Below are 24,697 nucleotides of genomic sequence, written 5' to 3' on the forward strand. Positions count from 1 at the left end.
TTGCACATTATTTTCCTTTAATAAAGAATGTAATGTAGGGGGGGGAAAAAAAATACATTAAAAAAAAAAAAACACAGAAATAGGTCATTTTTTATGACAAATTCCCTTTAGAGTTGCTGATCTATGCAAGCCGATTTCTCTGTACAGTGTAAACACAGATACTCGGGCTGATGATTAATCATTGAATCCTATGGAAAGCAGTCAGCACGCAGAAGACCTTGTATCCAGACAGGCAACAGATAATGACTAGAACAAACACACCGGGTTGTTATGAGCAACTATGAAGCCAAACAATAGAATAAACTTAAGAGTGTCAGCTCACTTACAGGTAAATGGAGGGAGGAAACAAAAAGAAGAAGTATTCTCCAGAAAATGGAGCGACCCACTTCTGACACCTGCGATCATAGAACCTTATAGTTGGAAGGGACCTCCAGGGTCATCCTGTCCAACCCCCTGCTCAATGCAGGACTCAATAAACCATCCCAGACAGATGTCTGTCCAGCCTCTGTTTGAAGTCTTCCATTGAAGGAGAACTCACCACCTTCAGTGGCAGCCTGTTCCACTCTATTCCCAAAGGTCGGATCTTCATACACAAGTACACGGAAACATTAGAAAGGTGAAGTCCTATGGCATATCCATTGCATAAGACACCAGTGTGTCCAAGCACGGTGATTACGCCAGTCTCCAGATCGGGGACCCATCACATGCTACTGTGTGTAGAGACGTTTTAGTGAATGTGCGGCGCTCTCCAGTCATGTGTATGGGAGATCCGAGAATAACTGGTAAATATGCCATAAACCTACGAAATAAAAGCCATATTCCCGACCCAAGCAATATGGCTTCCAAGCATGACTGCGTGAGGAGCTATTCGGATCCTAAATCAGTCTGGCCACCCATCTGGATACATTCATGAGATCTTTATACACGGTAATCCAAAGGCTGTTAAGACCGTGATCACCGGAAGATGATGAGGAAGATAACTTAGAGGCGTAAAATTACATCTACTGGAACCTGCAGGCAGGAGGACGCAGCGAGACACTGCATTAGAGGGACATTATTACTTACACACGATACACCAGGCACGGTGGTGATAAATGAAAAGCCTGGAGCAACGTATTAACTTCATAGCGAATGATGGTGACAAATGCACAGATCTCCGTAAAAGCAGGGCGGGGGTGTGGGGAGGGCGCAAAACCAGATTTAGCATAGCGTGCATGGACCGATTGTTGCGTGTTCGTAACAGCACAGGATGCAGCGACGACGGCCTCAGCGTGCCGTCCGTTCACATCGTGGATCCTTTCACTGAAATCTGTAATATGGATTCAGTGCCATTCAAATACTCATCACCTCATACAGGACAGAGGGACCTTTTTGGGCCCCTTACCCCAAGTTCACATATTACGCATTTATTACCAATTTCTGAATTGGTTCAATAGTATAGTATGAACCTACTTCAGAAAGAAACTTTGCACCCCCCTTAGAATAAACAATTCCATGTGGACGTTCTTTCAATTTGTGGTCTAAAGCAGGGGTCCCCAACTCCAGTCCTCAAGGCCCACCAACATATCATGTTTTCAGGATTTCCTTAGTCTTGCCCAGGTAATAATTGCATCACCTGTCCAATGCAAAGGAAATCCTGAAAACATGACCTGTTGGTGGGCCTTGAGGACTGGAGTTGGGGACCCCTGGTCTAAAGGACTATTGACGATCATTTTTTTTTTTATGGGAAATACCAAGCAGTATGATACTGATAACATATCCTGACTGCTCATAAATCGGAGATTTGACAACCGGCACTGGCAACGGTCAGCTGCTGGCAGTCCCTGTGGTGGCCAAAAGCAAAAACAGCCAGAAGACCACAGAACCTTGCTAAAGACTACGACGTGGCCAGTGTCAGGAAGTGCAGTTGGGTCTAATAAAAGTGAATAGTAGCTAAGCTGCAGTAGATAACAGTGGTACAACTGCGTACAGCTGTCTCGAGACTAGTTATCAGCCAATTGGTGGTGCCAAGTGCAAAAACCCCACCAGTTGGATATCGATATTTCAACTTGTTCAAAAGAGAATTGAAAACTCAACTGCAGCTACGATCTTATACAATTAAAAGGGAAAAAAATAAATAAAATAAGAAATCCCTCAACTTAAAGCCCTCTATTCAAGATGCACCAACAACACCGGAAGTCGATAGGAGAATAGCTATGGACAAGTCAACAATAAAGTCATTGGAGAGATCTTCAAAAATCGAGGAACATTTCACTGACGGCAAAGACATAGTTTGGCACTCGCATCTGTAACGTACAGATGTGAAAACTGGACAATAAAGAATCAAGACAGAAGAATCGACACTTTAGAAATGTGCTGGAGAAGGAGGTTATCAATATCATGGATGGCAAGAAGAACAAAAAACTATTTTGGAACAAATCCAGCCAGACATGATCACCAAGCTACGACTTGTCTACTTCGGACACAACATACAAAGAGGGCAGTCACTGAAGAAGGGTCAAAAGAATAGACGGAAGAAGGCGAAGAGGAAGACCAGCAACCCGATGGAGAGATACTATCAAGACCCTGGTGGATCTATCTAGGCTTGCACAAGTCTTCCTACAGAGCGTTCATCCATTAAAGTTACCATGCCTCGAAATTGAGCTGAAGAACATTAAGAAAAAAAATAAATAAAATGAGCCGGCAAAGATGGCTGCCATCCGAACGATCGCCCGAAGCACCGTTTGGCCGACAGCCATCTCATGTGTATGGCGGGGGCTCTAGTTTCCAAATTCAATAGAAGAGTTGCAATTCAGCAGGTAGGTGAGAATCCAAGAAGAGAGACCTTACACAGAAACAAAAAAAAAAACAGCAATTATCCCATCAGCAAAGAGAAAAAAAACCGACAAGAGAACTGAACTGATCTAATATTTATATCAGTAGATCCATCGCAATGATTGCGTTTACATGCAATAAAACTTTAATTAGTGACATTCTGCCTTTCGGAAGAAATAAACATTTAGTCGCTGCCAAAGTCAAATTAGAATTTTAATTTCCAACCAAATGAAACATTTATAAAATGCAGATGATTGCATAACGCCCCAATGCTGTCAGCGATCACATCAGCCCCGTGAATCTATAACGCATTCATGTTTTCTGCTTCCCATTAGCAGTCTTCCAATCAGGTTCAGTTCAGTTTCCAACCAGGTGTTGCAGGTCCCAAAGTGGCCATAAAAAAAAAAAAAAAAAAAAAAAAAAAAAACCCACACCTTAAAAAAAAAAAAATGCAAATTACAGTGGCACCTGACTTACTCCAGAGGGTCATGTCCAACCCCTCCGCACCATTCCACACATTACTAAGCATGGATAGCAGGAGGGTGGGGAATGGTTGGGTCAATGTGATCCGAAGGACGATACTTGTAACCTACCCCATTATTACTCCGTCAGGTGCGACTTTCACACGTCAAAGCTTAAAATTCCTATGAGGAATGCTTTAAACATAGGGAAGGGTTACATGTCGACCTTTGCTTGCCCAAATGTCACAGTAACAAATCGCAGCATTACAACTGTGAGAAGGTCACCCACAACCTGTTTCCCAAAATAAGCTGGGGTTTTGTTTTGTTTTTTCCATTTAAAAGGGTACTCCCATCTCCAAGATCTCATCCCAAAATGTGGTAGGTGCAATAATATTAGCAAATACCTCCAATTAGAAATGTAGTATAGTTTTTTTTCTTTTTTGCCATGTCTCTTTCCTCATGTGCAGGCATTGCAGGACCTTATAACCATGGAAACCTGACCGCTCTGATCTAGTGACAGCTAGTTGCTAGTGGTCGTAACCATGGATACCTAAGGTCCTGCACATGAGGAACGAGACATCGCAAGTCAGAAAAACCTAGACTACATTTCTAATCGGAGTTATTAACTAATATTACACCTACATATTGGGATAGGATCTTGGAGATGGGAATACCTCATTAAGACTATGTTCACACAGTTTTCAGATAAGTTTTTTTTTTTGTTTTTTTGTTCCTTCTGCTCCAAAATTCCACCTAAAAATCCTCATGGAAAAAATCTTCCAGTTCATTTTTAAGTCAAATCCACTTCCTTATGGGTTCGTGAGCTTTAGGAAAAGAAAAAAAAAAAAAGTTTCTTAAACTTCTCTCCAAGGGTCTTTGCAAAAGGCTTTTTCAGGCAAAATCTGCCTGTAAAAAAAAAATTGTGTGAACATGCCCCAAAACAAATGAATTTCCAAAGCAGTTTTCTCTTGAAAAACTCAAAGAATTTGTCCACCCCCCAGAAAAATTCTTTGTAAACACCTTATTGTCTCACTGGGGGAGGGGAAATAAATAGTAACACCCACTTTTAGATGCTGCGCCCCCATATCCCACTTCAAAACCTTTTACGCCTACACTTTTGAAAATGGACATTGGGGAATAAGAAAGTTTCAACTGGTTTCCGGAACGTTTCAGGAGACTTCCGTGGCTGCAACTCTTCCTAGTCCTTGAAGCCAAAACGGATGCATGGGGATTTTGTGCATTTTTGTAGAGATGAAGGGGTAGGAGGTGTGTTTTGTTTTTTAAGCTTTTTTGATGAACTGCTGCAATAACATGGTATAAATCCTGTGTCGGTAAGCTGACTACACACCGCTCTCCTGCATTTCTTAAATAGAGGAGCTTTGTCCACCAAGAATGTGTCCACAGGTGAGACGTTTGGAGGATTATGTACCGTAGCCAACATCATTCATCATTACAAAAGGTTTCTTCTGAAAAGCCTTTCAAGATGTCCTAAAATAATCGGCAGCTTGTATTCAGCCATAGAAGGAGGGTAGCAAAATGTAAAAGAAGCCTAAAAATAAAAACACATGGAGCTCATATTCAAAGATGCTAAAGTGTCCAAAACAGAAGAAAATTTCCATCAGTCATCTTCAATAGGAAAAATTTCCATGGTAGAATAGGCGAGATATATTCCGCAGCGATATACAGACATCATCGCTGTCCCCATTGGGGCTCACAATCTACATCCTCCATCAGTATGTCTTTGGAGTGTGGGAGGAAACCGGAGAATCTGGAGGAAACCCACGCAAACACGGGGAGAACATACAAACTCCTTGTAGGTGTTGTACGTGGTGGGATTTAAACCCAGGGCCCCAAAGCTATAAGGCTATCGTGCACAGTACTGTGCTGGCAAAGCTCAGTTTGTTACTTTATGGACGATAAAGGGATTCTCTAGGTTCAAATCTTAAGTGTGACCAAAATATTAGGTCTAATTGTTCTTGAATTGAGAAATGATTAATATCTCATTTTTAAGATTTTGATTTTTGAGATTTAAAGAGAATCTGTCAGAAGTTTTTTTGTTATGTAATCTGAAAGCAGCTTTATATACAGCAAGAAAGCCTAATTCCAGGCATGTATCACTTACTGGGCTGCTTTGTGCAGTTTTGTTAGAATCCGCTTTCTCTACTGTAGATGTCGCAGTGGTCAGAATGATGAGCTGTGTGTAATCCCGCCCACACCTCTGATTCGCAGCTTCCTGTGCCCAATCAGTGGTGGGGGCGGGGTTACACAGATTGCCTGGACTGCTGTGCACATGAGACATAGTCCAGCAGTGAATCTCCTGCTTATAAAACACTGATTGTATTGAAACTACAACACACAGCCCAGTAAGTGACATCACTGCAATCAGTCTTTCTTGTTCTACATTATCCCCCTCTCAGATTAAATAGCAAAAAACCTGCCAACAGATTCCCTTTAAGTGTATTAACAAATATGGTATAGTGCCTCTAGCCCATGGGCGGCCTGTGGTATTGCAGATGAGCCTCATTTAAGCGACTGCAATTGCACTCATCCTATAGACAGGAGGGGTGCCGTCACTAAAAGGGGGCAGTAATGTTTTTCACACATCCCCTTTAAATAGAAACAGTCTCAGACAAAACAGACATATCTAATTTTCATCCCCTGAAACATGGGAAGTAAAAAAAAGCAAATAGGTGAAAATATTTTTTTCTACCAAGCGGAGAAGGGAGAGGCTGGCAAAGAAAGGTTCCAAAACATACGGGAGAACTAAATTGAGGTAATAGCGTCTCATAAACAGCCCCTATCGCCTGCAGGAGTTTTCTTTCCATCCATCATGGCTTTATAGTAAGCTAGAATTTACCACTTCCCATTAGGCAGACACCTAAGAAAATAAAACTCCACTTTTTTTTTTTTTGACTGGATTCATCTTGTGACTTACACAAAGACATTAGGCCACCCCCTCCCCAGTGAGATCATTGACATCTGGATTACGTGGAGACCTGGAGGACCAGGGACCCTTTGAAGGCGTGAAGGACAAAATAGGGGGAAACGGAACGAAAAGCAATCATAAAGGCAAACCTCGGGGATAACGGCCGTGTGAACGTGACATGAAAGTAGTTGTAGGGAGCAAAGCGAGAAATGATTCTACACAAGATGGTGTCCTGTACTCACTGCTTAAGGTGCAATGAGATTATTTTGAGGGGGGACCCTCAAAACTGGTTGTCCGTTCTGTTTTGTTATAAAAAGGGGTCCCTGATAAACTGACTACAGGAAATCACATTTTGTTAAGTAACGGCCCAGGATCGGTGGTGGTCTGTCATCTAGCAGCCACAATGATTCCTGAGGGATCCGCCAAAGGTTCACAATGCTGGTAGGGTTTTAGCCTGTAGGCCGCCTCATTCACTCGAATGGGGCCACACTCTCGTTTTCTCCCTGAAAACTATTGCCGTGTTCCCAAATCGTGGTCTAAAACTTCTGTTTAGAAAGAATATCACGTTAACATTAATAGGGGTTGTCCCATATCATCACCTGACACGCAAATATGTTTAAAATGGCCGACCAAATAAGATTAAACTTGTTCCTTAGTAGCCTGGCTGACCAGATTCCGCCCTGTGACCGGTGTGCCTTTGATTGGCACTCTTTTCGATTCCTCCTACTTGTTAAATTATCTCTGATCTCAACAGAGCATGTTGATCATTTCATTTTTTTTTTGCCTTAACCCCTCTGTGACCTTAGACGTACTATCCCGTCGAGGTGCCCTGGGCTTATCTGACCCTGGACGGGATAGTACGTCATAGCCGATCGGCCGCGCTCACGGGGGGAGCGCGGCCGATCGCGGCCGGGTGTCAGCTGCTTATCGCAGCTGACATCCGGCACTATGTGCCAGGAGCGGTCACGGACCGCCCCCGGCACATTAACCCCTGGCACACCGCGATCAAAGATGATCGCGATGTGCCGGCGGTGCAGGGAAGCACCGCGTAGGGAGGGGGCTCCCTGCGGGCTTCCCTGAGCCCCCCGCAGCAACGCGATGTGATCGCGTTGCTGCGAGGGTCTCCTCACCTCCCTCCCTGCTCGAGCCCCGGATCCAAGATGGCCGCGGATCCGGGTCCTGCAGGGAGGGAGGTGGCTTCACAGAGCCTGCTTAGAGCAGGCACTGTGAAGGCTGCAGCGCTGCATGTCAGATCAGTGATCTGACAGAGTGCTGTGCACACTGTCAGATCACTGATCTGTGATGTCCCCCCCTGGGACAAAGTAAAAAAGTAAAAAAAAAAATTTCCAAATGTGTAAAAAAAATAAAAAAAAATATTCCAAAATAATGAAAAAAAAAAAAAAATATTATTCCCATAAATACATTTCTTCATCTAAATAAAAAAAAAAAACCAATAAAAGTACACATATTTAGTATCGCCGCGTCCGTAACGACCCGACCTATAAAACTGTCCCACTAGTTAACCCCTTCAGTAAACACCGTAAGAAAAAAAAAAAAAAAACGAGGCAAAAAACAACGCTTTATTATCATACCGCCGAACAAAAAGTGGAATAACACGCGATCAAAAGGACAGATATAAATAACCATGGTACCGCTGAAAGCGTCATATTGTCCCGCAAAAAAAGAGCCGCCATACAGCATCATCAGCAAAAAAATAAAAAAGTTATAGTCCTGAGAATAAAGCGATGCAAAAATAATTATTTTTTCTGTAAAATAGTTTTTATCGTATAAAAGCACCAAACCATAAAAAAATGATATAAATGAGGTATCGCTGTAATCGTACTGACCCGAAGAATAAAACTGATTTATCAATTTTACCAAACGCGGAACGGTATAAACGCCTCCCCCAATAGAAATTCATGAATAGCTGGCTTTTGGTCATTCTTCCTCACAAAAATCGGAATAAAAAGCGATAAAAAAATGTCACGTGCCCAAAAATGTTTTCAATAAAAACGTCAACTCGTCCCGCAAAAAACAAGACCTCACATGACTCTGTGGACCAAAATATGGAAAAATTATAGCTCTCAAAATGTGGTATTGCAAAAAATATTTTTTGCAATAAAAAGGGTCTTTCAGTGTGTGACGGCTGCCAATCATAAAAATCCGCTAAAAAACTCGCTATAAAAGTAAATCAAACCCCCCTTCATCACCCCCTTAGTTAGGGAAAAATAAAAAAAAATGTATTTATTTCCATTTTCCCATTAGGGCTAGGGTTAGGGCTAGGGCTAGGGCTAGGGTTAGGGCTAGGGTTAGGGCTAGGGTTAGGGCTAGGGTTAGGGCTAGGGTTAGGGTTAGGGCTAGGGCTAGGGCTATGGTTACGGTTAGGGCTAGGGTTAGGGCTAGGGTTAGGGCTAGGGTTAGGGTTAGGGCTAGGGTTAGGGTTAGGGCTAGGGTTAGGGCTAGGGTTAGGGTTAGGGCTAGGGTTAGGGCTAGGGTTAGGGCTAGGGTTAGGGCTAGGGTTAGGGTTGGGGCTACAGTTAGGGTTAGGGTTTAGATTACATTTACAGTTGGGAATAGGGTTGGGATTAGGGTTAGGGGTGTGTCTGGGTTAGAGGTGTGGTTAGGGTTACCGTTGGAATTAGGGTTAGGGGTGTGTTTAGATTAGGGTTTCAGTTATAATTGGGGGGTTTCCACTGTTTCGGCACATCAGGGGCTCTCCAAACACGACATGGCGTCCGATCTCAATTCCAGCCAATTCTGCGTTGAAAAAGTAAAACAGTGCTCCTTCCCTTCCGAGCTCTCCTGTGTGCCCAAACAGGGGTTTACCCCAACATATGGGGTATCAGCGTACTCAGGACAAATTGGACAACAACTTTTGTGGACCAATTTCTCCTGTTACCCTTGGGAAAATGCAAAACTGGGGGCTAAAAAATAATTTTTGTGGGAAAACAAAAAGATTTTTTATTTTCACGGCTCTGCGTTATAAACTGTAGTGAAACACTTGGGGGTTCAAAGTTCTCACAACACATCTAGATAAGTTCATTGAGGGGTCTAGTTTCCAATATGGGGTCACTTGTGGGGGGTTTCTACTGTTTAGGTACATTAGGGGCTCTGCAAACGCAATGTGACGCCTGCAGACCATTCCATCTAAGTCTGCATTCCAAATGGCGCTCCTTCCCTTCCGAACCCTCCCATGCGCCCAAACGGTGGTTCCCCCCCACATATGGGGTATCAGCGTACTCAGGACAAATTGGACAACAACTTTTGGGGTCCAATTTCTCCTGTTACCCTAGGGAAAATACAAAACTGGGGGCTAAAAAATAATTTTTGTGGGAAAAAAATTTTGTTTTATTTTTATGGCTCTGCATTATAAACTTCTGTGAAGCCCTTGGTGGGTCAAAGTGCTCACCACACATCCAGATAAGTTCCTTAGGGGGTCTACTTTCCAAAATGGTGTCACTTGTGGGGGGTTTCAATGTTTAGGCACATCAGTGGCTCTCCAAACGCAACATGGCGTCCCATCTCAATTTCTGTCAATTTTGCATTGAAAAGTCAAACTGCGCTCCTTCCCTTCCGAGCTCTCCCATGTGCCCAAACAGTGGTTTACTGCCACATATGGGGTATCAGCGTACTCAGGACAAATTGGACAACAACTTTTGAGGTCCAATGTCTTCTCTTACCCTTGGAAAAATAAAAAATTGGGGGCAAAAATATAATTTTTGTGAAAAAATATGATTTTTTATTTTTACGGTTCTGCATTATAAACTTCTGTGAAGCACTTGGTGGGTCAAAGTGCTCACCACACATCCAGATAAGTTCCTTAGGGGGTCTACTTTCCAAAATGGTGTCACTTGTGGGGGGTTTCAATGTTTAGGCACATCAGTGGCTCTCCAAACGCAACATGGCGTCCCATCTCAATTCCTGTCAATTTTGCATTGAAAAGTCAAATAGCGCTCCTTCCCTTCCGAGCTCTCCCATGCGCCCAAACAGTGGTTTACTGCCACATATGGGGTATCAGCGTACTCAGGACAAATTGGACAACAACTTTTTGGGTCCAATTTCTCCTGTTACCCTTGGTAAAATAAAACAAATTGGAGCTGAAGTAAATTTTTTGTGTAAAAAAGTTAAATGTTCATTTTTATTTAAACATTCCAAAAATTCCTATTAAACACCTGAAGGGTTAATAAACTTCTTGAATGTGGTTTTGAGCACCTTGAGGGGTGCAGTTTTTAGAATGGTGTCACACTTGGGCATTTTCTATCATATAGACCCCTCAAAATGACTTCAAATGAGACGTGGTCCCTAAAAAAAAATGGTGTTGTAAAAATGAGAAATTGCTGGTCAACTTTTAACCCTTATAACTCCCTAACAAAAAAAAAAATTGGTTCCAAAATTATGCTGATGTAAAGGAGACATGTGGGAAATGTTACTTATTAAGTATTTTGTGTGACATATATCTGTGATTTAATTGCATAAAAATTCAAAGTTTGAAAATTGCGAAATTTTCAAAATTTTCGCCAAATTTCCGTTTTTTTCACAAATAAACGCAGGTACTATCAAAGAAATTTTACCACTATCATGAAGTACAATATGTCACGAGAAAACAATGTCAGAATCACCAGGATCCGTTGAAGCGTTTCGGAGTTATAACCTCATAAAGGGACAGTGGTCAGAATTGTAAAAATTGGCCTGGTCATTAACGTGCAAACCACCCTTGGGGGTAAAGGGGTTAAACTAAACTCCCCAAACCCTCCAGTGGTCCTCTGCTCAGTTTTGTAGATTTGATCCCCCATTCTGCTACTAAAGGCAGTACTGACAATGAAATACTAAGGCATGGAGCGTCTGTGCTGGCGTCCTGTTGACAGGCCCATGTTTTGGAGGCACTGATCAAAGTGACCTGACCAAGTTGCAATGCATAGGGTTACCACACATGGACACCACGTTAAAGACAACCATGATGGGAAACTATCCAAGTTTTCCAGACTGAATTATACTTTTCACTACTACTTCAGGGCCCACCATGGTTAAGCATTAAAGATTTAGGTTTAGGTCATCAAGGCTACATTGCGATCTCCACCATCATTGCTTCTTTAGACTGGTCACAGGCAACTACTGTTGCAAAACAAACTGCACATCATGGAAACTGTCTAATGCAATGTTGACCGAGAGGACCGGGTACACTAATCTGGCCTGGGACGACTGCACTGCAATTGAACAGATGTCAAAGCCCCGTAAATTAAACAAGCTGGAACCACTCCTAATAATGGGAGCTTTGTTTCTTCATTCATCAGAAATATTAAAATTGTAAAATATCAAAACTGCAAGAAAAACTGAAAATAGAAAAAGTCAAATGCCAATCAATATGTCAAAAAAAAAAAAAAAAAAGTCAGACAGTAGCACTAGCCTTAAAAGGCCATTAATCCTAAACTCTACAGATTAGAAAAAAAAAAGCAGCTTATCCAAAGACCCACTAATGTCATTCACACATAGGTAGATGGCCTGGTTCACATGGACAGTTCGGTGCAGTTTTTCTTTCCTAGCCTAAAAAAAATAAAAAATTAAAAAAAACTGCACGGTGTCATCGGCATTTTGTAGCTACCCAGAAACAAATGATGTTGGGAAGAAACATACTTTGGAGCTCCTGGCTGTAGTTTTCCCACTTGCCAAGCTTGTGCCTAGCTGGAATAATTGGTCCCATTACACCGCACAAGTGAAGATATGATCGGCTATAAGAGAGTATAGCACCATAAAACATAGTACCAAAAATGCACCATGTGAATATAGTTTAAAAAAGGTTAAAAATGCAAACCTCTAGTGGGATCTGATCAAGAAAAATGTAATATAGCCACGTAAGTGAAACCTTGTGCTGAATTCAGACATCCGAGTATCAGAACTTGGGCGAGTTCCCAGACTGGACGCGGCTGTGGAGTTTGGGTCCGGAGACCCGTGGTCAGTCGGGGAATTCACGGTCCGTCCCACAGAACACAGTTCTGCTCGCTTGAATGGGGATGAACATCAATTCTAGATTATTGTTATTATTTATTGTTATAGCGCCATTTATTCCATGGCGCTTTACATGTGAGGAGGGGTATACATAATAAAAACAAGTACAATAATCTTAAACAATACAAGTCATAACCGGTACAGGAGGAGAGAGGACCCTGCCCGCGAGGGCTCACAATCTACAAGGGATGGGTGAGAATACAGAAGGTGAGGATAGAGCTGGTCATGCAGCGGTTTGGTTGGTCGATCGGTGGTTACTGCAGGTTGTAGGCTTGTCGGAAGAGGTGGGTCTTCAGGTTCTTTTTGAAGGTTTTGATGGTAGGCGAGAGTCTGATGTGTTGTGGTAGAGGGTTCCAGAGTAGGGGTGATACGCGAGAGAAATCTTGTATACGATTGTGGGAAGAGGAGATAAGAGGGGAGTAGAGAAGAAGATCTTGTGAGGATCGGAGGTTGCGTGTAGGTAAGTACCGGGAGACGAGGTCACAGATGTATGGAGGAGACAGGTTGCGGATGGCTTTGTACGTCATGGTTAGGGCTTTGTATTGGAGTCCCTGGGCAATGGGGAGCCAGTAAAGGGATTGACAGAGGGGAGAGGCCGGGAAATAGCAGGGGGACAGGTGGATTAGTCAGGCAGAGTTTAGAATAGATTGGAGGGGTGGGAGAGTGTTCGAGGGGAGGCCACAGAGCAGGAGGTTGCAGTAGTCAAGGCAAAAGATGATGAGGGCATGGACTAGGGTTTTTGCAGATTCTTGGTTGAGGAATGAACAGATTCGTGAAATATTTTTGAGTTGAAGTCGGCAGGAAGTGGAAAGGGCTTGGATATGTGGTTTCGAAGGAGAGATCAGCGTCAAGGATTACCCCGAGGCAGCGAGCTTGTGGGACTGGGGAGAGTGGGCAACCATTTACTGTAATGGATAGGTTCGTTGGGGGGGGGGGGGGGGATTTGCGTGAGATGGGGGAGAGATGATGAATTCTGTTTTGTCCATGTTAAGTTTCAGAAATCTAGCGGAGAAGGATGAAATAGTGGACAGACATTGAGGGATTCTGGTTAGTAGGGAGGTGATATCTGGTCCAGAGATGTAGATCTGTGTGTCATCAGTATAGAGGTGATACTGAAAGCCGTGAGATTCTATGAGCTGTCCCAGGCCAAAAGGTGTAAATGGAGAAGTGCAGGGGCCCAAGGACTGAACCTTGTGGGACTCTGACAGATAGGGGGCGAGGTGAGGAGGTGGTGTGTGAGTGGGAGACGCTGAATGTCCGGTCTGTTAGCTATGATGAATTCTAGATATAGTTTTATACAAGGGTGGAGCAGTTTTTGAGCAGATAGACCATTGACATCTACATACACACACCACGTACTAACTTCCCCATGTGATCTGATCGCTGCCACGTTTACACAAGTCAGCGATCAGGAACGAAAGTTCTCATGACCCCTCTGTTGGCCCATGATGACATCGGCTTATCCTTCCTGAGCACAAATTTAATTAGGTTAAATATAAACTGTCTCTCCCCATCGTCTTCTTCTAGGTAAGACTTTACATATCAGATGGTTGGCAAAACCTGACGGAATCGGCCGATTGAGCCAACTTTAGTCCAATGTGTATGGAGACCTTTAGGTGAAATTGAGAATTTTAGGCAAAACTGACAAAGAGCATGACTGAACCTCCGCCCACCTGCAATGGGGGCCAATGGCCACAAGATTGTGAAACAAAGTTGTTTGGGAATTGGCCATCACGGTGGGCAGAGCTCTGGCTGCACCGTCCCCAACGATCCAGCTTCATACTATATGAGAAGACAAAAGTCTCTACAGTGGATGACAATAGAAGTTTTCAGGAATGGGGGCCAAGAGCGCAGCTGGTTTTGTTCAGGAATCTCATTTTCCCTCAATTGCTTCCAGAACCTTTGTTAAAACAAAATACGGTAATAGAAAAAAAAAAAAATATCACAACTAAAGTTGCAGAACAACATTCCCCCCTTCATACTCTTGAACATGGAGATTTGTTAATCAGATTTATTTTCTACATAACTTCTTTTATATATTGAAAAATATCAGATTTACTAAAATTCCATGGAAGTGGAGCGGAATTTCTGTTCTACGCATAGTAAGAAGACATTCACACCACATCAACTCCACCCAAAAAAAATGCACAGCCTAATTCAGTTTCTAAAGTACTTTATTTTTTTTAACCGCATCCATTGAATTCTATGGGGCGAATCTCAAGCAAAGTGTAAAAGCCCCCTAATAGTCCAACATCGATACTCCATGACTAAAGGCCAACAAGCGGATACAATGAGACACCATAAAAAAAAAAGTTTCACATGAACCAACGCTAGCAGAAAAATTAATTTCGACTGAAAAGTAATTCTGTAGATTGTCACAGACCACTTCAGTTGGGGGGGGGGGGGGGAGGGGAGGGTGTCTTAGTAAATTTTCCTTCAATCAAGAAAATTAAACCTTGAAAAGATACCAACTTTTATAAAGTTATGGACAAAAGTAATATATAAACACTAATCAACAATCCCGGAAATAATGTAGCTGATAAGGGTCTGATCTCTGGGGGTCCAAACAATCGCCTGTCGCCATTCTTTCAAACAGGGGGCACGGGACCCCAGTTCTTCTTGCCAGCTATATGGTCTTCTAGAAATACTGTATTTGTCGCTCTGGCCTAAAGAGAAGACAGCGTCTAAGGTCTTCTTACAATATATGAAAATTACAGATGGTAAAAACTAACTAAAAACACTGATGACCAATTTTTGCATACTTTGAAAAATCATCGGCGTCTGAATGAGGCCTTACGTTAGAGGAGCACAATCAGGTGTTGGCTTCTAAAATATGAGGCTGGCTCCGAGAATTTCACAAGATTTGTCCAGGCCTGCTGTAAAATACCAATATTGGTGGCTGGGCAACAGGAGAAAACAAGAATCTACACAAAAAGGAGCTAGTCTTCTGCCCATCTGGCAGGCATAGGTAACAGAATTGGTGCAAGAACACATCGGACATTTACGAGACCTGTCGATATCTGGCGGGTGGCTGTTGACACCACCACCTCACGACTACTTCTGATGCCACACAGACATGCATGCTTGGCATATGTGTTCTGTATAACGGGGGAGGGAAATAATGTCACACCTTTGGCTGTGGATTCTCCCTGGGAAGAAATTCCCAATGATTTGTAGTTGAAATTCAATATGTCCAACCCTTCTCATCTCCAACATGATCCACCAGGAGTCATGAGGACCCCATACACTTTACATCACCCAGTCCAGCCAAAATTGACAGGTAGCTGTTCTTCCTAAGCACACAGGAACGCTCAGTTGGGATGATTGTGTACCTGTTTCCAATAGCAAAAGGGGTGCAAGCAGCTGTCAGGCACCTCTGATGGAGGAGTATTTCCCTCAGGATCAAAAATGTTGAATTTTAACGCTCCCCACCCAATATACAAACATGGGACGCTATTAATCTAATATGTACGGGATCTTTAGATCAAGTCCAACTGCAAACAGGGATGACACGTTGCCGCTGTAACCCGGGAGCAGCCATAGAAGAATATAATCCAGGATCCTGTATGGTCTGTAGGTCAGATTAGGAGAATAAGCATGGAACAGGCGCACTTTCCTCCAGAGCTGCAGTTTGTGGGGATTTCACCAGCTCTCGGCAGTCTAGACAGTCTGCACTCCGGGGCAGGACCCTGCAGTCAACATTCTGATTGCAATCTGTGCTGTTCTTTCCTATAAACTAATGGGTGGAAAAAAAAAAAATCTCAAGATTTATTATTTATGCTTGTCGAAAAATTTTCACAAGTGCCCTGAGGTCTCGGATGACATCCACTAAAAACAGCAAAAAATTAATCTGATTTCCTTCTGGTAAGCACAAGCAATGTCAGGCTATCCAGGGCATCTGTAACCAAATCTGCAGGAAAAAAAAAAAAACAAGACAACAGCACAAAAAGCTGCAGCGCATTCCACCCCCCCTCCCATTGCAAACTGGGACTCTCCAAAGAAGTTTTCACTGGTCTGCAGGCTCTGTCAACAAAGGGGGGGATCTGGAGGGGATGAAGCTCCAGCAGGAAGTGGGGGAGGGGCGCTGGAGATCATAAACACAGCTGAAGCACTAGGGGGGCTAATACTTCCAGCCATCAATTAATAAGTTACTGAAACTTTAGCAGCTCTTAAAGGGACCCCCCTCCAATACCGTGGAAAGCCTGTGCACAGGATCAGTCATCAGCCCAGTCCAGGAGAGTTACATCCTAATGGCATTTCTGCATTTTCTAACGTTAGGCTTTTACAATTCCATCACTTGGATGATGGTGGAAACGATTAACCCTGCAAGAAACAACTTTTTATATGGACGCAGGTTATAGATCCCACCAGACTGACAGTCGCTAAATGTAACGCATCAAGTGCCCCCGACTCCATGCTCTGATCATACAGTGTGCTGCACAGTCCCTAGAGATATGGGGGGCACCAGTCCGCACAATGTACTTTACATTAATACAGATCACTTTGGTTGGGGAATTGATGGGAGAATCCGTTTCCTACGATCAGAAGAAAACCCACAGACACGTAGATGAGATCCAATTAGCCGTTAAGACTCCCGTTTGGAAAAGTCCATATTTAGTAAATGAGACCATAATTAGCCCAATTACAGCTATTGTTCCCCCGGCTGATGTCACAGAACCACTTTCATCTGTCATTAGGGTTGGGTCACTTGTCACACGTAACGAGCGAAGATGACGTTTGTTGCATTTAGGAATCTGATCAGTGGAATTTTACTGACGGGATCAATTTGATTACGGTAATCCCTGTAACATATATGATCCTCAAGTGATTAGATAAACTGAAAACAAAACAAAATATGATTCCAACCAATTGTATGAGAACAGGAGCAATCCTAATCCCTCAAGTATCAGATGTGTTCAAGTGCAATCCTAATAATCTCAAACCAAATCGTACCTGACCAACAGCAACCCAAATAATCCCAAACCGACCAAGAGCAACCCAAATAATCCCAAACCAACCAAGAGCAACCCAAATAATCCCAAACCGACCAAGAGCAACCCAAATAATCCCAAACCGACCAAGAGCAACCCAAATAATCCCAAACCGACCAAGAGCAACCCAAAGAATCCCAAACCGACCAAGAGCAACCCAAATAATCCCAAACCGACCAAGAGCAACCTAAATAATCCCAAACCGACCAAGAGCAACCCTAATAATCCCAAACTGACCAAGAGCAACCATAACAATCCCAAGCCGACCAAGAGCAACCCAAATAATCCCAAACCGTACCTGACCAGGAGCAACCCTAATAATCCCAAACCGACCAGGAGCAACCTAAATAATCCCAAACCGACCAAGAGCAACCATAACAATCCCAAACCGACCAAGAGCAACCCAAATAATCCCAAACCGACCAAGAGCAACCTAAATAATCCCAAACCGACCAAGAGCAACCCTAATAATCCCAAACCGACCAAGAGCAACCATAACAATCCCAAGCCGACCAAGAGCAACCCAAATAATCCCAAACCGACCAAGAGCAACCATAACAATCCCAAACCGACCAAGAGCAACCCAAATAATCCCAAACCGACCAAGAGCAACCCAAATAATGCCAAACCGTACCTGACCAGGAGCAACCCTAATAATCCCAAACCGACCAGGAGCAACCCTAATAATCCCAAACCGACCAAGAGCAACCATAACAATCCCAAGCCGACCAAGAGCAACCCAAATAATGCCAAACCGTACCTGACCAGGAGCAACCCTAATAATCCCAAACCGACCAGGAGCAACCCTAATAATCCCAAACCGACCAAGAGCAACCATAACAATCCCAAGCCGACCAAGAGCAACCCAAATAATCCCAAACCGTACCTGACCAGGAGCAACCCTAATAATCCCAAACCGACCAAGAGCAACCATAACAATCCCAAACCGATCAGACATGTCCAGGGGCAATCCTAAAAATTCCAAGCAGATGATTGGATGTAAATTAAATCCTGTAAAACAAACCTAAACTGACTACACATGAGCAATTAAAACCCTTTTATAAAAATGATTTAATGTGGGAAAAGTGAAATTCTATTCATTTAGAATCCAAAATATCAGAATATAGAATCTCATTACATGATCCCTCGCCGATCAGATACAAGCACCAAACCTCCGCTGTATGATCCCTGACAACCATTTATTGTATACAGCACTTTATAGACCTCAGCAATATATGAAATGACCCTTTAAACCAAAGTGTTTTGCACTTTCCTCCTTTTCCTAATTAGCTGTGCACTTTACTATGGGACTCATAAAAAAAAAAAAAACTACTTTTTTTTTATTTAATAAGGAGTCTACAAAATGCATTAAAAGCTTCAAGAATTGGAAAGAAAAGCAGCAGGAAACTTTCCGCAGCATTTGCTTCTCGTCTACACATTAACCCGCTGAGACTTCACCCAGGGGGTTATTTATTGAACTACAACTCCCAGCATGCCTTGTCAGCCTGCATCCTGGGACTTGTAGTGCACACTGTTACTATAAACTGTATAATCTTGCGTAAATCGCCCATGAAGCTCACCGTCTCCGCAGACACCAGCGCCAGCGAGGCAAAGCTTAGTAGTATCCACATATTCCTCATGATTCCCCAGTAAGGCTGAGCGGGTGACACCGGAGACCCAGGAGAAAGTTGTGCAGCTCTGTCACTTGTTGCTGTAGGACTCCCCGGCAATGTGTGCTGCCTCCTGTGTGCCCGGGCGCTGCAGCACCGCACCGCACCGCACCGCACCCTCTGCTATCACACCGCACCGCACCGCACCCTCTGCTATCACAGCGCCGTCTCCCGCGCTCCCCGGAGTGTGCGGCGGCTGCAGAATGAGGCTCCGCTCCCGCTGCCGTCTGTTCCTCCCTCAGTCTCCTCAGCGATCTGTAGATGGAGTAGTGCGACTCCTAGTTAAAACCCGGGAGAATGAGCAGCGCAGGAAGTGACATTCCTCCTCACAGCTCCCTCCATGACCCTCCTCCTCCTCCTCCTCCTATACAGTCACTACAATCCACAGTTCTTTCTTTTCTTATTACAAATTCACATGCAAAACACTAAGGGGCAGGTATGGGGGGCACCGTGTACAGGCGTAGGACCACCTCTACCAACCTAATAGGATTCAGCAATGTTTCTGCCAAACTTTGCACTAAAAAAGCCGCTGGTGCGAAGCCCATTCCCTAAAGTTGGTGCCTTGTGTGGCCACTCAGTATTTGGTCAGTATTTTACCTCAGTATTTGGAAGACAAAACCAGGAGCAGAACAATCAGGAAAATTATAGAAACACGTCACCACTAGGGTTGAGCGAAACGGGACGAACATTTTCAAAAGTCGCCGACTTTTGGCGAAGTCGAGTTTCATGCAACCCGATCCGACCCCTGTGCGTGGTCGGCCATGCGGTACGCGACTTTCGCGCCAAAGTCGCGTTTCAATGACGCGAAAAGCGCCATTTCTCAGCCAATGAAGGTGAACGCAGAGTGTGGGCAGCGTGATGACATAGGTCCTGGTCCCCACCATCTTAGAGAAGGGCATTGCAGTGATTGGCTTGCTGTCTGCGACGTCACAGGGGCTATAAAGGGGAGTTCCCGCCGACCGCCATGTTACTGCTGCTGATCTGAGCTTAGGGAGAGGTTGCTGCCGCTTCGTCAGAAGCAGGGATAGCGTTAGGCAGGGTCTATTAACCACCAAACCGCTTGTGCTGTAGCGATTTCCACAGCCCAACACCACCCTCGGTGTGCAGGGACAGTGGAAGCTACATTTTTTTTTTTTTCCTCAGCGCTGTAGCTCATTGGGCTGCCCTAGAAAGCTCCCTGATAGCTGCATTGCTGTGTGTACGCCGCTGTGCAAACCAACTGCTTTTTTCAAAGCACAAATCCTCTTGTTCCTTCCTTTCTGCACAGCTATCTTGTTTGTTTGTCCACACTTTTTATTTAATTTGTGCATCAGTCCACTCCTTATTGCTGCCTGCCATACCTGGCTGAGATTACTGCAGGGAGATAGTAATTGAAGGACAGTTCCTTTTTTTTTTTTTTTTTTTTTTTTGTGGGAGATTAAGATTGACATTTCTGCTAGAGTGCCATCTCTGTCTGTGTCATCTCTCACTCAGTGGGCCATAGAAAGCCTATTTATTTTTTTGCTTGATTTGGGTTCTAAATTCTACCTGAAAAAATCAATAAATCAATCAGTGGGAGATTAATATTGGCCTTTGGGCTTGTGTGCCAGTCCTAAGCGTGCCATCTCTCTCTCTCTCAGATAGTGGGCCATAGAAAGCCTATTTTTTTATTATTTTATTGGGTTTATACATTTTCCCTGGAAAAAAAAAAAAGTGGGAGATTAATATTGGCCTCTGGGCTTGTGTGCCAGTCCTGAGCGTGCCATCTCTCTCACAAATAGTGGGCCATAGAAAGCCTATTTATTTTTTTGGTTGATTTGGGTTCATAATTCTACCTGAAAAAATCAATCAATCAATCAATCAATCAATCAGTGGGAGATTAATATTGGCCTTTGGGCTTGTGTGCCAGTCCTAAGCGTGCCATCTCTCTCTCTCAGATAGTGGGCCATAGAAAGCCTATTTATTATTATTTTTTTTATTGGGTTTATAAATTTTCCCTGGAAAAAAAAAAAATGGGAGATTAATATTGGCCTCTGGGCTTGTGTGCCAGTCCTGAGCGTGCCATCTCTCTCACAAATAGTGGGCCATAGAAAGCCTATTAATTTTTTTGCTTGATTTGGGTTCCAAAATCTACCAAAAAAAATCACTAAATCAATCAGTGGGAGATTAATATTGGCCTCTGGGCTTGTGTGCCACTCCTGACTCCTGTGTGCATCATCTGTCACTCAGTGGGCCCTAGAAAGCCTATTTTTTGTTTTATTTGTTTTCTAAATTCTCCCTGAAACAATCATTTTATTTTCTTTGGTTTCTAAATTATTCCTGAAAAAAATCATTTTTTTTGTATTTTTTTCTCTCTCAAGTCTCCCTGAAAAAAAAAAAAAAAAAATCTGTGGGAGATTCATATTGCCCCTTCTGCTTGTGTGCCAGTCTTGACTCCTGGGTGTGCCATCTCTCTCTCCCCAATTGTGGGCCATAGAAAGCCTATTAATTTTTTTGCTTGATTTGGGTTCCAAAATCTACCAAAAAAAATAACTAAATCAATCGGTGGGAGATTAATATTGGCCTCTGGGCTTGTGTGCCACTCCTGACTCCCTACAAAGGCCCTACAAAGCCTTTTTTTTTTTTTTTTCCTAAATTCTCCCTGAAACAATCATTTCATTTTATTTGTTTTATAAATTCTTCTGTAAAAAATAATTTTTTTTTTTCTGAAGTCTCCCTTTTAAAAAAAACAAACACAAATCAGTGGGAGATAAATATTTACATTTGCGCTTCAGTGACAGTCCTGCGTGTGTGCCATCTCATTTGTTGCCACCAACAACAGAGTGTGTAACATTGTGGCTGATTTTCGTTGTGGTCTCACTCACCTGTAAAGGGGTAGCTAAATCATACTGAAGTTATAGCTCACCGTGTAAGTTGTGTGACAGCAACAAATACCGTTCGTTTGGTAACGTTTTTAAAACAATGAGGAAGTCTGGTGGAAGAGGTCGTGGCCGGGGGCGTTCATTGTCAGCTGGTAATGAGGGTAGTGGTAGTGGTGGAGCATCAGCTGGTCGTGGGAAAAAAAAGTATTGCACCTAAGTCTGGAGCTGTGGAGCCAGGTTCGTCGTCTGGCTACACAAGGCCTCGAACGCTCCCTTTTCTGGGAGTAGGAAAACCGCTTTTAAAGCCGGAGCAGCAAGAGCAAGTTTTGGCTTATCTTGCTGACTCAGCCTCTAGCTCTTTTGCCTCCTCTCGTGAAACTGGTAAATGTCAAAGCAGCGCGTCGTTAGTGGATGTTCACGGTCAGGGACAAGTCGCTTCCTTGTCCTCTTCAGCAAAAACAACAACAGAGAAGAATGCAGCAGGCGACACAACGGGTTACTCCATGGAGCTCTTTACACATACCGTCCCTGGCTTAGAAAGTGAAGCAGTTAACAGTCCATGCCCATTACAAGTTGAATCTGACATGGAGTGCACTGATGCACAGCCACAGCCAGACTACTATCCTGGTCCTTTGACTCAGACCACAACATTGCCCTCGCAGGGTGCTGATCAAGAATCAGACCCTGATGAGACTATGTTGCCCCATCACGAACGCTATACCACCGACCGACACGGTGACACAGACGAAGTTGCACACGAGCTACAAGAAGAGGTAATAGATGACCCAGTTCTTGACCCCGATTGGCAGCCATTGGGGGAACAGGGTGCAGGCGGCAGCAGTTCTGAAGCGGAGGAGGAGGGGCCGCAGCAGGCATCAACATCGCAACAGGTTCCATCTGCCGGGCCCGTATCTTGCCCAAAACGCGTGGCAAAGCTAAAACCTGTTGGAGGACAGCGTGGCCATCCGGTTAAAGCTCAGTCTGCAATGCCTGAAAAGGTATCCGATGCTAGAAAGAGTGCAGTCTGGCATTTTTTTAAACAACATCCAATTGATCAGCGCAAAGTCATCTGTCAAAAATGTTCAACTACCTTAAGCAGAGGACAGAATCTGAAAAGTCTCAATACAAGTTGCATGCATAGACATTTAACCACCATGCATTTGCAAGCCTGGACTAACTACCAAACGTCCCTTAAGGTTGTAGCACCCTCGGCCAATGAAGCTAGTCAGCAACGCAACATCCCTTCCGGCAGTGTAGGGCCACCATTTTCCGCACCACCTGCAGTATCTGTGCAGGTTTCTTTGCCAGGCCAATGCCGTCAGGGTCAGGGAATCACCAGTTTCGTAGTAGGAAACACTGCATCTAGGGCACCGGTGGCAACAATACCATCTCCCACCGTCTCTCAGTCTGCCATGTCCACCGGCACCCCCGCTAGTTCCACGATCTCCAGCTCTCCAGTCCAGCTCACCCTACATGAGACTATGGTTAGAAAAAGGAAGTACTTAGCCTCGCATCCGCGTACACAGGGTTTGAACGCACACATAGCTAGACTAATCTCGTTAGAGATGATGCCCTACCGGTTAGTTGAAAGCGAAGCTTTCAAAGCCCTGATGGACTACGCTGTACCACGCTACGAGCTACCCAGTTGACACTTTTTTTCCAGAAAAGCCATCCCAGCCCTCCACCAGCATGTTAAAGAGCGCATCGTCCATGCACTCAGGCAATCTGTGAGCACAAAGGTGCACCTGACAACAGATGCATGGACCAGTAGGCATGGCCAGGGACGTTACGTGTCCATCACGGCACACTGGGTAAATGTGGTGGATGCAGGGTCCACAGGGGACAGCAAGTTTGGGACAGTTCTGCCTAGCCCACGGTCTAGGAAACAATTGGCTGTAGCCGTTCGCACCCCCTCCTCCTCCTCTTCGTCCTCCTGCAGAAGCGAGAGCTCGTCCACAGACCGCAGTCGCACAACCACTCCATCCGCAGCTGCCACTGTTGCACACCAGGTCTCCCATTATGGGGCAGCTACTGGCAAACGTCAGCAGGCTGTATTGGCTATGAAGTGTTTGGGCGACAACAGACACACCGCGGAAGTTCTGTCCGAGTTCTTGCAGAAAGAAACGCAGTCGTGGCTGGGCACTGTAGATCTTGAGGCAGGCAAGGTAGTGAGTGATAACGGAAGGAATTTCATGGCTGCCATCTCCCTTTCCCAACTGAAACACATTCCTTGCCTGGCTCACACCTTAAACCTGGTGGTGCAGTGCTTCCTGAAAAGTTATCCGGGGTTATCCGACCTGCTCCTCAAAGTGCGTGGACTTTGCTCACATATCCGCCGTTCGCCCGTACACTCCAGCCGTATGCAGACCTATCAGCGTTCTTTGAACCTTCCCCAGCATCGCCTAATCATAGACGTTGCAACAAGGTGGAACTCAACACTGCACATGCTTCAGAGACTGTGTGAACAGAGGCGGGCTGTTATGTTTTTGTGGGAGGATACACATACACGGGCAGGCAGTAGGATGGCAGACATGGAGTTGTCAGGTGTGCAGTGGTCGAAGATTCAAGACATGTGTCAAGTCCTTGAGGAATGCACACGGCTGGTTAGTGCAGACAACGCCATAATAAGCATGAGCATCCCCCTAATGCGTCTGCTGATGCAAAGTTTGACGCACATAAAGGATCAGGCGTCTGCAGCTGAGGAAGAGGAAAGCCTTGATGACAGTCAGCCATTGTCTGGCCAGGGCAGTGTACAGGACGAGGTAGCGGGCGAAGAGGAGGAGGAGGACGAGGAGGATGATGGGGATGATTATATTTTTAATGAGGAAGCTTTTCCGGGGCCACTGGAAATTGGTGGCGCGGCAAGGCCGGGTTCTGGTTTTTTGAGGGACACAAGTGACGTTGATTTGCCTGAAACTGCCCCTCAACCAAGCACAACCGCAGATTTGAGAACTGGAACTTTGGCCCACATGGCGGATTATGCCTTACGTAT

General features: G+C 44.3%; 1 protein-coding gene across 1 annotated transcript in view; it reads right to left on the reverse strand.

The window, feature by feature from the left end:
- Nucleotides 1-19,239, reverse strand: part of SDC2 (syndecan 2) — an 86,919-nt gene extending 67,680 nt beyond the window's left edge. Inside the window, exon 1 of the mRNA XM_069731671.1 lies at nucleotides 18,776-19,239. Within this exon, the coding sequence (XP_069587772.1) occupies nucleotides 18,776-18,835 (60 nt within the window). The 5' untranslated portion in view covers nucleotides 18,836-19,239. The remainder of the gene's footprint in view (nucleotides 1-18,775) is intronic.
- Between the last annotated feature and the right edge of the window lie 5,458 nt (nucleotides 19,240-24,697).

The sequence above is a fragment of the Ranitomeya imitator genome, chromosome 6 (genome assembly GCF_032444005.1).
Source record: "Ranitomeya imitator isolate aRanImi1 chromosome 6, aRanImi1.pri, whole genome shotgun sequence".
Lineage (NCBI taxonomy): Eukaryota > Metazoa > Chordata > Amphibia > Anura > Dendrobatidae > Ranitomeya > Ranitomeya imitator.